General features: G+C 36.8%; 1 protein-coding gene across 1 annotated transcript; it reads right to left on the bottom strand.

The window, feature by feature from the left end:
* Positions 1–370: 370 nt before the first annotated feature.
* STARD4 (StAR related lipid transfer domain containing 4) lies at positions 371–7,958 on the bottom strand (the record flags this gene model as incomplete). Its single annotated transcript, XM_084233088.1, has 5 exons — positions 7,820–7,958; positions 6,677–6,726; positions 2,754–2,880; positions 1,779–1,893; positions 371–600 (listed from the first exon to the last, which is right to left on the bottom strand). Exons 1-5 carry the CDS (start codon positions 7,922–7,924, stop codon positions 371–373), a joined length of 627 nt encoding a protein of 208 aa, XP_084089214.1. The 5' UTR covers positions 7,925–7,958.
* Positions 7,959–15,975: the final 8,017 nt, after the last annotated feature.

Consider the following 15,975-nt stretch of genomic DNA (forward strand, 5'->3'; position numbering starts at 1 on the left):
TCCAAGAAAATTAAAATATTTACAAAATGTTTATAAAGCTAAGTAGATTACTTAACCCCAAAGAATGAAGCTGTATTTTCTCTAATTTCCCAGCAGCCAAAATATTCATACCGAGGCACTATTTAAGTTCTTACGTGTTTGTGTTACAGAACTATATCTACTCCTTGTGATTTCTGTCATACTCTCCATTCCTGGACACAATGCCATACAAAACAATGTGCAAATAAATGTTTGCAAAACTGAAATGCCCTCTCTTATATAGCTACTTACTTTAGGATAAAATAAATCAAAAACATCCCAAATTTTTCTAGAGGCTATGAGAAGAGAGGAAAGGATGATTTTTTTTATAGCTAAATACAAGTTTGATGTATTACGCCTTTTGTAAGGTTTTTCGTAAATCATCATAGAAGCTGATTAAAGTGCTTGCCATGGCTGTATCCACTGCAGACTGAGGAACCATCCCACGTAGATCTGTCTGAATATAGCCTGTTAAAAGACTCTGGTTTGGATTGTCTTTAAGTGGTACACAAAACCAGCCACAGGGATAGTTAAAGCCACGCACAAATTCCGGTCTGTTTTCATTCCAGTCAAGACTTATTCCTAGAACACAATTTAAAAATAGTATTTTAATAACAATAACTGACAGTAGTCTAAAGCTCACTGAAGATACCAGATTTCTTAAATATCTTCCTTCTAGTGCATGTAGATGAACATTAAGCTCCAAGAGTGATTATGCAAGAATTAAAAAGATAATTGCCAAGTAGAATTCTGACAGGAGGCAGTAGATAGGTAATGGGGAAAGTTTGAATCCCTTCAGTATAGATGACATCATGTCATCTTGGTAACTCCTTGGAAACTACAAATCTTGGCTGCAGCAGAGAAGCCTCCAGGTGCCAATAATCAAACCTAAGGCACTATCACTACTCCCCATAGGCTATACCATATCCAACTTTGGCACTGGCTAGTTAAGAATAAACAAGGAGCGATTTACCTATAACTGCAAACTCAAGTATATATTATATATATAAAAATATTAATTTAGCTATATTTCATTTTATATCTATCTACCTAGATTTTTTTAAAAGATTTATTTATATAAGAACTGGGGTACAGTCAGAGGCATGGGAAGGTGAGAGAATTCACCAGAGAGAGCGGGGAGCAGAACAGGCAGATGGACTGAAGACACTGCTGAGGGGAGCAGCCAGTAGGCAGGAGAGGTTTGCGGCACCATGTGGGTTTCTCCCTGGCCGGCCGGGAATTGAAGCCGCGCTGCAGAGGCTACAGACAGCTTCACAGTGTGGCACTCAACCCACTGCACCACTGGGGAGGCCCGATAGATATTTTAGAAATAGATATTTTAGAAATCAGGAGCCCTTAACAACAATATTTTTAGTCTTAAAAAGAAAAAAAATTCTCAGCTCAAGAAAGGGAAAATATTTTCACACAAACCAAGTCTATATTTTCCTATTCATATGACCAAAAACTGTTTTCTAGTGTCCCTTAGAAGGAAATCCATTTATTGGATCCTTTTCCTAGAGGCAGTCATGAGATCCATATTTATTTGCTATCATCTAAATTGGGAACAAACACTTGTCAGAAGTATTTCAAAACCCTTCCTCATATTGTCATTCTAATTCCTAGGGTGTAGCATTTACAAAGCTCAGTGACTATAGAATGAAGGTTAAAATACATATCTTACATAGAAAGAAACATCCAGCTAAGAAATTTCAAATACTTAAAGCAAAATGGAAGAAAGCATAAAATTTTGAGATTATTACCACAGGATAAAAGTCCCTCTTTATAGCCCACAGTATAGGAGAAATCAACAAACTCTCTTGGAGAAATTATATTCCAAAGCTGACCAGCAGTAGTATAACGCATCACACAACAATTCTGAAAGAGAATGGATAATAGGTGTTACTACTAAAGTAAACAGATAGACTCAATTATTATGTTAATCTTTTGTAAGAAACTAGTAGGCATTTAAAATGTGCAATAATTATAGTTAATAATTTTTATGGTAATTCTGAAAGATTTATATTTCTATTCTATGTCTCACTACTACCATAAAGACATGAAGATAATACATATAATCAAAAGCACAGAGAAGTTGCACAGCATCCAAAATGTCTAATTCAATACAGCTGTCTTTTATCTAATATGACATTCAACATGGAAGCTGGTAGTGCAGATTATAGATATTTAAGATAAAATCCACAAATACTTTGATTAAAACACCAGATGTTTCAATGAAGAAATTCAAACATGGTAATAAACAAATTGATAGACAAAGAAAACAAGTCACTTTAGTGATATAATTCACTAATGTCTTCAGTTAACATTGTCATATTTAGATTTTGCTTTTGGTTTACTATTAATGGAAAACCTACACACATCTGCCTAGAAATTTAAATATGATGGTTGAGGTGATGTTTTTGGAATTTTAAATTTTAAAACCTCAACTACAGTTTTACAATTATAGATTCTGGTAAATTTTTTTTAAGCAGCAAGGGTGTAACTACTGTGGAAAACAAACTCAGGTCTGACTCGCAGTCATTAGTTAATATGAAGAGACTCATGCTTCTTAAAATGTACAACGATTCCCCTGTGAGACCTCTGTCATGACTACTTACTCTCAAAGCAATGAATACAATGAATATAAGTAAATGCATGTGTTCATACTCACATACTCTCTTTCACACACAGAAACACACACACACACACACTTTGAAGTACTGATTCCAAGAAAATACCTCTTCAAATTGCTCTAAAATATCCAAGGAAGTCATTAAGCTGTCCCAATCCACACGACAGGGCCCTGGGCGTATATGGTTTATGACACTATTTACAACATCATCTACGATACCTTGGGCTTTAAAGCTGGAGAAAAAAATATTAAAATGAAATGCTATTAGCATGAAAAATGTCGGCATGCCCTCATAGCTCACTTCAAAAAGATCAACAATGAAGATTTTTTTTAAGGAGAGTAAATCTCAACAATTCTGATTTATTAAGTTTTATCAAGTATCATATCAGCATGTACCATTTGTCCTTAAATCTAATAAGAGAGCTGAAGAATATATTATTGTTGTAATGAACACAGTAAAGAGCCTTCAAATTATGGGTACAGCCAAAATGGCATGTAAGAGATTGTATCATTTATTTTTCATGCTATTCTTTTCTTGATTATACTCTAACGTGTTATTAGTATATACATATTTTACCCTTTTTATTTTTCTTCTGCTCAAATTTATTTTTCTTTCCTTTTTTTGTAATTCATTTATATAGATTTTACATTATTGTCCATTTTTATACAATGTTTGCTTTCTCCTCTCAGGTGTACATCTACATCCCATAGAATTTCCACCACCAATTCAAGCATGTGCTCTTCCCTCCCCTGCAGAATGTCTCTGATTTATAGTTGCTTGTTAATTTTGTTTTTTTATTTATTTTTTATTTTATTTATTTATATAAAAATGTTTTACCCTTTTAAAAACTTTGTATTAGGCACAGAAAAACAAACAAACAAACAAACAGATCACCTAGAAATAGAATACCTTGGAATTGGCTCATAAATAATTTTTTTTTAAAGATATATTTATTTATTTATACAAGCACTAGGTACAGTCAGAAGCATGGGAGGGCAAGAGAATTCACCAGAGACAGAGCGGGGAACAGAAGAGGCAGAATGATGAAACACACTACTGAGGGGAGCAGTGGGCAGCAGGAGAAGTCTGCGCGCCATGTGGAACCCTCGCTGGTGGCCGGGGATTGAACTGGCACTGCAGAGGCTGTGGGCAGCTTCGCAGCCCAGCACTCAACCGCTGCACCACCAGGGAGGCCCTAAATAATTTAATAACAACATATTTCAAAGGTGGCATTACACATCAAAGGGGAAAGGATATACTAGTCCATAAATAATGCTTGGATTCAAGTTATCCTTATGGAAAAAATAAAAATTAAATTCCTACCATTCAAAACAATTAATTCCATATATATTAAAGACCACAATGGAAAACTTTAATACACTGAAAAAATATATGTAAGTGACAATCTTTGTAACCTAGGAAATAAGAATTTCTTGAATCTATAAAACATGAAACACAACTAATACAAAATGATTAAAATTTAAAATTTGCATACAACAGTCATATTCTGGGAGACTTTGTGTGTAATACATATGAACAGACATATGATTAAGGCTTGGGATATATGATTAATTTTTACAAGTCAATGAGAAGGACAAACAACAATGCAAAGAAAAGATGAGCAAGGGATATACTGATATTTTCCTGCAATGTCAATCATTATAGAAAAGTTGCTCGACTTCACTAGCAACAAGTAAATACTAACAAAATGCCATCTTAACCCCTGAGGTTGGCAGAGATTAAAACCTAGTAATTAGTACTATAATACATGGAGGGTAAAGAGGACTCTCATACTGTTACAACTATTTTAGAGAGACATTAGGTAATGTCTAGTGAAACTGGATGATGTCTATTCCTAAAACCAGGGATATATCTGAAGTAAATCACATATGTGGGTAAGAGGAAACATGTACCAAAAAGTTTACCATAGTACTTTTCAGAGATGAACTGATAACAACTGAAAAGTTTATCAGCAAACAAGTTTGCAAACACAGAGAAACATACTGCAGTTAAGTTCATACAGAAGAACAGAAGAACATACAACTCCATGGCTAACACATTATACTCAATGAAAACAAATACAAGCAAATTACTACATGAGCACACACACATCTGTGGTCCATGTATTAGCATAGTGTTCCCTTGGCACTTTTCATACTTTTCAACATCAGCTGGAAATTACTATATAGCAGATTAACTTCCATAATTGCTTACAAGGCTTACTCCAAGTCCAGTTTCCCTGTCCTTGTCATAAATATTGTACAACTTATCTTTCTGGAAATGTAATCTTTGGTATTACACTTCAGAACATCTTTATATGATATATGGGGCCAACAATTTTAGTTTAAAAAGAGCCAAGTTCCAAGGCTGTTAATATTCCACTCCAATTACACGAGGAAATTGTCTCTACTGACTTTTTTTTCAACTGAAGTAATATGTGGATGCCCCCCTCAGGTAACATAGTGTTCCTGAAACCAGCTCATCCAGAGCCCACCACCACAGATTACTGTGCTGCTTTTCCTCCCCACCCTCCTCTCCTTGCAGTGCTCAGCTCTGCAGTCAGCTGTCAGGGGTGGTTTTCAGCTTGTTTACATCTGACTCTGAATGGAGTCACATTATATTGAGCATACCAGTGACACCATCTGGTATTTATCTTTCTCCTTCTGACTTATTTCACTTAGTATTAGGGCTGGCTTTAGCTCAGCAGTTACTATGGTAAATGAATCCACTGACTTTAAAACATAATATTTTTTAACTAAATTAAAACAAACCCTACAAATCTGACTTAAGAACTGATGCTACCAGAGGGGTGGGAGAAGGGTAGAGAGTAAAGGAAGAAGTGGTCTAATGGACTCTGGTGGAAGATTATGGATGCTTTGGTGGTGTGGTTTAGTAACATACCTCTAAAGAGGAATAAGTCTAACCCCCTAAATTATATACAGTGTTGTGAATTGTTACTGCAAAAAAAAAAAAAAAATTAAAGAGATTACAATATAACTATTTTTCTGATTAAAGAAATAATTCACGTTCCACTACCAAAAAGAACAGAGAACATAAAAACTGCAATTTAGAGATATCCAATTGTTAGATAAAAACATGTTAATATATAAAAACAAATATTTAAAACCAATCTGTAATTCTGCTATAGCTAATTTAATATCCTGTTTTGTTCATATTATATCTTGGGGATTTTCTTATGTTTTTAGATAATATTTGAAAAGATGATTTGTAAAGACTATAAAATATAAGTTTCATAATTTCATAATTTTTCAACTTTTTATTACTCAGGTTGCATATGATTTTGAGTACTAAAATATTATAAGTTTTATACAATATTATAAGTATTATATGCAATAATAGAAGAAACAGGTACTTAAATAACCACTTTTAATGATTTGTCAAGATAAATTCTTAGAATAAAATATGCTACAGTACTAAGTGTGAAAGAAAAAAACAAGATCTTATATATCATCCTAAGAAATTAAGATTTGATATCATTATTATCATCTTCCCATATCAACAACTATGTCTATAAGACGCACGGCCATTTTTCAGACTTTGAATTTATAAGGATGTGATTCTCAGGAAGCTTAAAATTTTTAAAGCAAAAGTCACATTTTAGTGCCAATTATCATTTAATGATCATGTATACAGATATATATTTATATACACACATATATCCATATCCATAAATATGTCTATAAAGTTTAGTTTTATATATATATATTTTAAGGATTTTATTTATTTATTTACTGAAGAATTGGGGTGTAGGCCAGAGGTGCAGTAGGTAAGAGGATTCACCAGAGACAGAGTGGGAGCAGAACAGGCGGGTCCACTGAAAGATACTGCTAAGGGGAGCAGCAAGCAAGACAGGAGAGGTCTGCTGTGCCATGTGGGTCAGCTCCCTGGCCAGGGATGAACTCAGGCTATAGTGGTGATAGTGTTGAGACCTAACCCCTAGCCCACCAGGGAGAGACAAGTTTAGTTATATTTTTATGAGCTATGTAAAACTAAAAGAATTTACTTACAGATATCCATTAAATTCTTCTGAAGGTTTTCTCCAAATTGTGACATCTTTCTAGTAAAATAAAGATACAGAAATAATTTCACAGTTGAAACCCTGGATATAAAACTGGTAAGGTGATATCACTGGTCTTTGCATTAAAAAAAAAAAAGTAAAATTTCAAAGAGACAAGTAATTTATACCATACTGTTAAGAACAGTGATGGCATTATCTAAGAACAGTGATGACATTATCTAATCATTTACTTCAAACCAATTTTAACTATTTACCATTACTGACACATTCAGGTTAAGACATTATGAATGCTAAATATATCATTCTGAACTTGCTCAGATTTTCCCTTAAAATTAAACAATTTACACCTACTATGATAGTGCTACCTTGAATTAGTTCCTACACTTTCCCTCTATTATTTCTCAAGAAATTGTGAGTATTCAAACAGTTAAAACACTTAACTAGAAGAGTCCTGGATCCTAGGGTTGGTTCTGTCAAAACTCAGCCATGCAATGGTTTGAACAAATCATACTGATAAAAAAGACTACTAACCACCCTCACAAACTTGGTGAAATATCTGAAACTATTTCAAGCTACTAATAATTATACGTTCTTCAATTGAGAACAGTATGCTTTGTTTACATGCAAAGTTATTCTTTAGGTTCTGGGCCAGTAGACTAGTTTCATGTCCAAAACCTAATGACAGCAGTGAAGGATTACTACGTTTCTTCCCTTGTAAGACACTAAACCATGGACTTTATCAGCATTATTTATCCTGCAAATCCACCTAAAGTATGGCTCTATTTTCCCATACCCTTTTGAAAGTTATCAACCAATTCATTAGACAGAAGATACACCCCAGTAAAAGAAATTTAACTAGGGCCTCCCTGGTTGAGCGCCATATTGTGAAGCGGTCCACAGCCTCTGCAGGGCAGATTCAATCCCAGCCAGCCAGGCAGATTCCCACATGGCGAAGCAAACCTCTCCTGTCTTGCCTGCTACTCCCCTTGGCAGTGTATTTCCTCAGTCTGCCTGTTCTGCCCCACACTCTGTCTCTGTTGAATCCTCTCACCCTCCTGTGCATCTGGCCTGTACCCCGGTTCTTGTATAAAAATAAATCTTAAAAAAAAAAAAAGAAATTTAACTAATTTACCGTTTTCTTAGCAACTCGCCATTTATCATCTTCAATGCTATGGTACTGGATAAGAGTGTTTTTAAGTCTAGTCGCAAAAGCGGCAGCATCAGACAGGTCTTCCATTTTTTTCCTGTTAAGAGAGACCAAGATTAGCACTGGCAAATATCAACTGGATAAAGACCAATACGGTCTCAAATCTGGCTTCATAATAGAATCTCCTGGAGAACTGTAAAAGATAGCTGTATGTGGACCCTACCCAAAGTCAACTAAGAATATCTGAGCGTATAACTTAGACATAGGTTTGTTCTAAAAGTTTCCAAGGTAAGTCACATATAGTCAGGATAATAATTACACATTTTGAGATGTTAAATTCATTTATATTGTTTAAAAAGTCCTATTTTCCCCCTTCTAGCAGAAGCTAATTAAAAGGAATAAATTCTAAAATTCCACTTAACTTAAAAAATATTGCTGGGCCGCCCCTGGTGGTGCAGGCAGTTGAGCCAAGCACTGTGAAGCTATCCGCAGCCTCTGCAGTGTTGGTTTGATTGCAGCCGGCTGGCAAGGCCATGCATCTGGCCTGTACCCCAGTTCTTGTATAAAATAAATAGGGGCCTCCCTGGTGGTGAAGGCGGTTAAGCGCAACACTATGAAGCTGTGTGCAGCCTCTGCAGTGCCGGTTCGATCCCCAGCGGCCTCGGAGCAATCCACATGGCGAGCAGACCTCTCCTGTCTCGCCCGCTGCTCCCCTTAGCAATGTATTTCATCAGTCTGCCTGTTCTGTTCCCCACTCTGTCTCTGGTGAATCCTTTCACCCTCCCGCGCATCTAGACTGTACCCTGGCTCTTGCATAAATAAAATAAAAAATAAGTTAGTAAGTAAATAAATAAAATATATCTTTAAAAAAATATATTGCTGTTCCCAAAATAAAATATACAAGGCATAAACTCAGATTTTCAGCCACTGGAAATTTTTATTTTACTATTCAACCGATTTAAGACTCATTCTAGCAAACAACCACAATGAAACCCCTTCTTTTGTCCTTTAAGTGTAAGATTACACAACTCTGAACAACTTCAAAAGTATGGAAAACTCTACTGTTTTCAATCTTATTTCATTTGATAGGTTATATGTGTTATACATATTATAGGATATATTCAGGATTCAGTGAGGTATCTGTGACGAAGTCACATGAAGACTTTTGGACTCACCATTCCAGCATAAATAAATGGTTTGCAATTTTATAAATTTAATTTTTTTAATTTAATTTTAAATAAAGATGAAATGTATTATATGATTAATAATTCCAAAGATAAGCTATAGTCTAACAATATTATGAAAAGGAGACATTACTAACCTTCAAAAATAATGAATTTATGGTTGACTCTGCAATGTGATGGTTTAAAACATTTCTACAAATTCTTTGATACACTTCCCATCAAGAGGTGAAGTCTATGTCCACTTGAAGCTGGGTGGGCTTTGTGACTGCCTTAACAATATATGTAGCTGAAGTAACTGCATGTTTCTAGAGCCCAGGTTTCTTTTAGAATAATCACTATAAGAGCCTTTGATCAACAAGAAAAATTTCTGGCTACCCAGAGGGGTTGACATTTGGAAAGACCCAGGTAGAGTGAAAAAGAGAGAAGGAAGGTGGGAAAGGGATAATCAATCTCTCTCTCCCTCCCACATACACAGACACATAAACACACACCCTACTATAAAGTTCCAGACCCAGAAGCTACTTAAATAGGCATCTTTTATTTCCCCTGATTTCCCTCAAATTATCTCAGTCTTCCTCATCTGAAAATTTAATATTAAAATGGTAATTGAGCCAATTGCTCAAGTGGAAACTTGCCATTTGCAACAAGTTGGAACTGGAGGTGACTGTATTAAACAAATTATGTCAAATGGGGAAAGAAAAATGCATGGTTTCATTCATATGTAGACTATAAAGAAGCAAAACAAAAGGTCAGGTAAAACCAAACCAAAACCAAACCTAAAAATCTATAAAACTGATGCTACCAGAAGGGGAAAAGGAGGGTAGAGAGCAAAGGGTGCGGGGGAGGAATAGACTATCATGGGGGACTATGGGTGCCTTGGTGATGGGTGTCTCAGGATAACATTCACCTGAAGAGGTGTGATCTGTGATTGTTTAACTCTGAATCCTCCAGTTTTGTAAACTGATATTATCTCAATAAACAAACAAACAAACACAAACCTTGAAATCACTTTTAACAGGAATTAACATCCCACTACCTACACTGTCTTAATCCTGCTGATTTTCTTTGGGTCTTTGTATTTGCTCTTTCTCTGCCTGGATTACTAGAACTTAAATCTGAGAAGGACAAAAAACAAAATTAATGACAATTTTAGCTTAAACCTCCTGTCATAAAGTCTTCCACAATTCAATATTATATCCTTTTATTTTCTTTGTATTGCTTATCACTATATGAAACTAACTTGTTTACTTATTGGTGTAGTATATTCTTTGACCACAGCATCCTCAACTCTGTACTATAATTATTCACTTGTTATCTTCTTCCACTGAACAGTAAAATCATTGGGGGCAAAGGAATGTTACTTGTTTAATGTTATATTCCTTATGTCTGGCATGAAGGAGGAACACAGTGAAAATAACAGAACCCCTTGTCTGCCTTATTCACTACTATATCCCTACCAACTAGAACACTGCCTACAACACAGTAGACCTTTACTATTTATTGAAGTTTGTTTCAATACTAGAATTAACTTGGTCTAAACTTGTCTCCCTTTGGAGCCATGGTACAAATTTCTGCTTTACCCTAATCTAGCTCTATTCCTTCCTCCAACTCTTTAGTAAACATCTAAAGGAGAAAAGAAATTTGGCGAAATGTTTACTGAAGCATCAGGTTACTACTAAAAAGAAGATCAAGGAAAAAAAAATCTAAATGAAGTATAACTGCTATGAGAATAAGGTTGAAATTTTCAACTACACAAGCATAGATTAGAATTACCTTTGTTTTATTTTATAGTAATTGCTGTTGATAAAGATTCCCAACACTCAGGCTCCTATCAGATCTCTTTTGATTAGGCTTACCTCTTGGGCATTCCTTGGTTCTTACCACAGTTTTAACAAGAATTCTGCTGAGTCCTTTTAGGGGAAAACCCCCACTCTCAAAAATTCCTTATCCCACCTTCAAACTTATCACTATGGCCAGCCTTCAGTAAGCTGGTTTCACCAGAATCCCTCTTACCCCTGTTAGTAATTTTCCATCCATTGACATCCACCCTACTCCTTGGCTATAAATCCCCACTTGGCCTTGTATTTGGAATGAAGCCCGATTGTATACCATGTCTCTTTCCCCCATTGCAATAGTTCTCAAATTAGACTTGCCTAAACAGATAACAAATTAACTTCTGGTTCTGGCTTTCTTTGACACAGTTTCAGCTCCCACTGCCATATATTCTGATTCAGTTGGTCTTTTCTGGGGTGGGCCCCAGAAATCTAGGTCCTTTAGAAAGTCTCACAGACAAGTCTGTTATCCAGCCAGAGCTAAGACCCACTAATCAAAAAACTAAAGGTGACAAAAATAAATCAATTTTGTAGTCAATATTTAAATAGGAAAAGCTAAGTAAAGACAAGATATCAAAATGGTAAACATTAAAATAATACGCAACTCTTGGAGGTGGGGAAAGCTTTTCATCTACCCTCTTAGGTTCTGTATCAGAAGCCAAAAAATTAAAATGAAAAAGCTAGAGGAACAGGACAAAAAAGTACACATATTGAATTTGAAGTTAATATTTTGTATTTTATGTGCACAGAGGCATTCATAGAAAAGAAGTGGAGACTCAAAGAATGTAATCAGACCAGGGGCTATACACCACTTTAATAGCGATATATTATGGAGAAATGACAAGACCAAAAAGGGGTCGAGGTTGGGCTTCTAGGGGTGGTAAATTATGAGAAAATAAATATATAGGGGAAAGCAACTAGAAGATAAGGGTTCTTTTAGTATAGTTTGTGTGTGCTGACCATATCAGTGCCAACATTTTGTCTCCTGTGATAAGAGTTGTTTTCCTAGTATGGAAAGGGGAGATGGAAGACTTTCACATAGCAGAATTTAGATCAAACTCTCAGGCAGACAGCAGGAAGGAAAAGCGTTTTTAGTACCTTTGCCAATTACTTTCAGCTAATAATAATTATTTTTCAAAATAACATATTTTAGGGTGACATATTCCTTCAGAAACCTGGGAAAATATCTATATATAAAATAGAAAGTTCAGTAATATATAATTTAGGATCTATGAAAGTGTTGCAAAATATATAAGTATAAATGCTATCCGTACACTAAAAGGGATAAGTTCATTCAAAAAGTCAGGAAGTCAGTAATATTATACCATTTCTATTGGAAATTGCCAACTTGATATAGTCAGTACAATGACCTTACTCAATGGTCTGTTATCTACAAACACAAGTTCTCAGAAAGGACTTGCAAAAGCAATTTATCAATTACTAGATCATTATGAGTAGGCAGTATTCAAAGGCCACCTGCCAGCTTTCTGTGGTTTGCAGATAAGATTTATTTTTTCAAAACTTTGACAGAAATCAAAGATGAAATCAAAGCCTTCTATTATCATAAACATTATCTTTGTGTAAATCTGGCACACAAAAATAAAGTAGCAAAATTACCTATAAAGATGAGAATCTGAAACTTTTTAAGGCGTTTACCTTAGTAATCATTCACGCCTGCGGATAAGTTGAGTACAAACTTCTTATGGCTTACGGACCTTTCACGTCTAATTTCTACTCTTCTTTCCAGGACTCCCCTAAACAGTAGTTGAGACCCCCTATAATGTTTTCTTACAGCACCTCTATACTGTAATTATTCACTTGTCATCTAATATTTAGGGCAGGAACTGTGACTTTTCCAATGTTATACTTCTGATGTTTAACATGCAGTAGGAACCCAATAAACATAAAAGGGGAAAAAAGGTAGAGAGTGAACTACTCACTTATGGAAGACCTCAATATATCTAAGAGGATCTCATTCATATCAACCATCTTTGAGGTTCTGAATGACTAAAACTTCCACTACCATAACCAAACACAGTAATTTCTCAGGAGGGTCTACTATTTTATTTACCAAGCATCAGATATACACTAGGTCCTGGAGATATAAAATGGATGTAGTCCAGTTTTTGATCTCAGAGTTGACTAATTTCGTCTTAAACTCTGAACTGTAACAAAAACAACAATAACTAAAATTTAAACATTTCTATTAATAAATCTATGTAAGGGTGGTGAAGTCAAGAGGAAGGAAAGAAAGAGAACAAAGTGCAAACTTTTAAAGTTCTCCTTTTAGCCCAGTGAGCTATTAACCAGTCAGTTAATTCTCCATCACAATTCTTGATGAGATTTATTTTTCATTAAGATCAAATCCATAAGAAAATAATGGTTACTGTCTAAAATGATTAGAGGGCAGACATAACAAAGCATCTCTGGAAATATATTCCACAACCAAAGGGCATGGGCAGTATTGGAGCTTTGTATCAAAGTCTTGGTGTTCTCCTAATATAACAGGGCATTCACACTAATTCAAAGGAGCACACACAACATACGCTACTGCAGTCTCCACTTGTGGAGAATATCAGAAGATTGTTTTAAATCTGGAACTCTCCTAATTCTTTTATTCCCTTTCTTAACCTTCTATCAGGAAACTCTCCAACTCTACTACTTACATGTCAGTGAGAACAAGCAACACTTAATCATATCAGAATCTAACCACTCTATATAAAATGTTAAAAATTTTGGACAGTCCTATGGTCAAATGCTGAGCAATGGCCATCTTCATTTTTTTTCCTTAAATTAACCTTTTTGTTTCTGTTTCTATGTCCGTGGTTTTGAAAAGATCACTAGCATAGAGTGCCTTCAGAGTGGGTAGAGCCCCCAAGTTAAACATATTCTTGAGGTCTTTGACCACTACTCTATAGTAAAATGACCACAGGTTCTATTTTAAATATGAAACATAATAAACACTTTAACCTCTAATAAATTGTGAATGCCATAAATATGTTTGTACCTATGTAGTATGTCAGAATTCACTTGTTAAAGAAGCTCATATCAGAATTAACCTTCCATTACCAAATTGCTATAGGTTTATTTATGTGGATCCTTCAACTTGGCATGTCAGAGATTTTTCCCCAAATGTTGTGCAAACCAAGGCTTTGTAAATTATATTTTCTACATAACATAAAAATTCTACTATACGCTTGATTTCCAGTCAATCTTGAATCAGTAATTCAGCTTTTCCAACTCAGTTAAGTACAGTTTTTCATTTTTGAGACTGGCTTTTGCAAGAATGCAATAGGGAATCTTACTTTTGCAATGTGACCAACAATCCTCTATTCAGTGCTCACGTTGGCTTAGTTTAGGACAAATTACTACAATGTTGAGACATTTTACAACAATTAAGACAATATTAAATTCTACTGATATCTATAAGTTTGAGTCCAAATGATTGTTCAAACTTCCAATATTCTGATCTTTTATTAAAAATAACAATACCTAAAAATTATTAATATTTTACAATGTGGTCAGTCTTTGTGACCATTTTAAATTGTATCGCTTCATTTAATCTCATAAACAACTCTGAGATCTGACCTTATTATTAGTACCCCTATTTTCCAAAAGCAGAAATAGGGAGGTTATGTCACTTGCCCAAGATCACACAGCTAATAAGTGATGGAACCAGAATTTCAACCCAGCTCTCTGACTTCAGAATCTAAGTCTGTTTTGTAAATCGCTGGAACCTGATCACCGATTACAACAGACTTTAAACATCATGTCATATTAAATTCATTAAATTTTGTTCTGGCCCATAAGCCCTTCTTTGCCTCCCTAGTCTCAAGTAATCTTTCTTAATTGCAAATTAGAAATGATATAGTAACACTAAGTTATGAGGAATTAGATGAATTAATGCACTTTGTAGGGAACTTGGAAGCTGGCAAGCGCCTAATCTTGCGGTGAGAGGATGAGGTGCCCAAACGGAATCTGTGCAAAGAATGGAAACCCGGAAGCGCCGCGACCTCAGAAGAGCATGAGCTCACGGAAGCTTCCCCAGGGTCCTAGACGACAGGTTATTACCGCGCCTCCCCATTTAACAGGACAAGCAACTGAGGCCTAATCAGCGTCCAGGTTCTTCAAGCGGTGAGCAGCAGAGAAGAGCCGCAAGCCCCGGGATCCTTCGCCCCTCGCCCTCCCTGGGCCTGGGCTCTGTCTTGCCTCTGAGGGCCACCCGCGGGGGGGTCGGCTCCTCCGGGGGCTTCCCCCCCCCTCACGGACCCCCCCCACCCCTACCCTCTCCCCCGCCCCCGGCCAGGAAGTGATCCGGGAACCGCGCCAGACGCGGCGTCCCGGACTCCCGCCTCCCACCCCCGCCCTTGCCCGCCTCACCACCACGGCGCCGGGCGCCTCTACGCGTCTACCTGAGGTGAAGCGAGCAACGGACGAAGCTCAGGCGCGCCGGACCCGTCCCACACTGGGAGCTTTCAGCCACACTACCCGTTACAGCCTCTGGAGTCCCCGCCCGCTGAAGTTGCGGGAGGCAGAGGCCAATGAGCGTCAAATCTCTGCCAGTTGCAACCAATTGGAAAGCACCCAGCGCTCGAGGGCCAGCTAAGCCCCGCCCCCGCTCGAACTCGCTGCTCGGGGTGGGGAGTTAGCGGCGGCGGTGGGGGCAGCGGGGTGTGTTTGCTTGGATTGGCTGGCGTGGTCGCGTGCGGAGCGCTGATTGGTCGCTGGGAAATGGACTGATTCCGCGTGGGTGTGGGCAGGCCCGGCGGGGCAGGGCGGAGGAGTAAGGTGCGCGTGAGCAGAGATAAAGTGTGTGTGCCTGTGTACAGAGAGAGTGAGCAAGCAAGCGCGAGAGCACTGAGTTGTGTCTGTGTTGACTGGAGCTGAATCTCCAGTGGTCAATTAATTGTGAAAGAATTTCTCAAAGCAGTAAAACTGAGAGAAATTCAACACCTAGAGGTGTGGATGATGACTATGAGGATTAAGACTGGATTCTCCACTGTGAAGATCTGGTGTTAGGTCTTATTGTGGACCAAGCACTGTGCTAAGCACTTATTAATTCATTAAATCTTGATAACAACCCCATAAGCTATGCGACATAATTGTACTCTGGAAGAACCTGTAA

Source organism: Talpa europaea (genome assembly GCF_964194135.1).
Source record: "Talpa europaea genome assembly, chromosome: 5".
NCBI classification, from domain to species: Eukaryota; Metazoa; Chordata; class Mammalia; order Eulipotyphla; family Talpidae; genus Talpa; species Talpa europaea.